The sequence below is a fragment of the Nestor notabilis genome, unplaced genomic scaffold (assembly GCF_000696875.1).
Source record: "Nestor notabilis isolate BGI_N333 unplaced genomic scaffold, ASM69687v1 scaffold20941, whole genome shotgun sequence".
NCBI classification, from domain to species: domain Eukaryota; kingdom Metazoa; phylum Chordata; class Aves; order Psittaciformes; family Psittacidae; genus Nestor; species Nestor notabilis.
In genome coordinates, this window is record NW_009916302.1 from 5,940 (window position 1) to 7,119 (window position 1,180).

The 1,180-nt window shown below is 58.1% G+C and overlaps 1 protein-coding gene across 1 annotated transcript in view; it reads left to right on the forward strand.

Annotated features, from left to right (window-relative positions):
• CTNND1 (catenin (cadherin-associated protein), delta 1) overlaps positions 1–1,024 on the forward strand; it is a gene marked incomplete at both ends in the record, with an annotated part of 6,140 nt that extends 5,116 nt beyond the window's left edge. Inside the window, 3 exon segments of the mRNA XM_010024518.1 lie at positions 336–423; positions 748–795; positions 927–1,024. Coding sequence (XP_010022820.1) covers positions 336–423; positions 748–795; positions 927–1,024 — 234 coding nt within the window.
• Between the last annotated feature and the right edge of the window lie 156 nt (positions 1,025–1,180).

Here is a 1,180-nt window from a genome sequence, read left to right on the forward strand (position 1 = left end):
TTGCAGATCTGCAGGCAGGAGCTGGCAGGACTGTGGGCCAGTGGCAGTGCTGAAGAACAAGGCTCTCCAGGGCTTGGTTACTTTCCCAAAGGCTGGGATTGCCCTTGCTCGCTAAGGGCTGCGTGTTCCCCCAGCCCAGCCAGCCACCTCCACTGGGGCATGGGTGTAGCCCTGGGCTCTGTAGCACCCTCTGGTTGTTTGATCCCTTGCTCAAGGGCTGTGGTAGGGTTCCTGGGCCCTTCCTGGTGCTGGGGGCTGGAGGGGTGGGATGGGATGTGCGGATCAGGAAGGAATGTCTGGGCCAGGGTGTGAGTGGTCACTGTCTGATGCTCCAGGTGAACCTGAGCAATGCCTCTCGGACCCAGGGAGGCAACTCCTTTGATGACAGCACCTTGCCTCTCATTGACAGGAACCAAAAAACAGGTATGTGCCTTCCCTGCAGCTCCTGTCCCCCCCATCGCCCTTCTACTTGTGGTTCCCCAGAAGAGCTGGCCTTCGTCCCCTCTCTGCTCTTCAGCCCTGGCTTTCTTGGCAGCCACAGCTGCTAACACAAGGCCATCAATATGGGCTTTAGATGGCTTCTCAGGGCTGGAAAGGACCTATGTTCATGTAGGTCCTGTAGCATCCTTATGTCAACAGTGCTGTGGCTGCAGCTGGGTCTAGGCTCTTCTAGCTGGGGTAGGCAGCGGTTCCTCTGCTGCTTGTGGCTGCAGGGGCTGTGTCTGATCTGCTCTCCCATGCTTGTAGACAAGAAATCCTCCCGGGAGGAGATCCAGATGAGCAACATGGGACCAGGTAGGATTGGGACTGAAATGGTGGGAGCATCTTGCTTCCTTGGTATGCTGGGGCAGAGATCATACCTCCTGTGGGGATGATGCTGCCTCCCATGGAGGTGACATGACTGACTCTCTCCTTTCCTGCTCCAGACAACTATTCCACACTCAATGAGCGGGACCACAGCAGGACACTGGACCGATCTGGTGACCTCGGAGATACGGAGCCAGTGAAGGCAGTGCCCTCGATGGTGAGCAGCAACTCCTGATGGGGGATGTGAGTGGGGCTGGGGGCAGGAGATGACCCATCACTGTCCTGGCTGGCAGGAGGAGGCAAGAACTGGGCTTCCCCAACTAACACCCCCCCGCTCCATCGGCCCTACTAACCTGGTGTGTCTGCAGGAGGA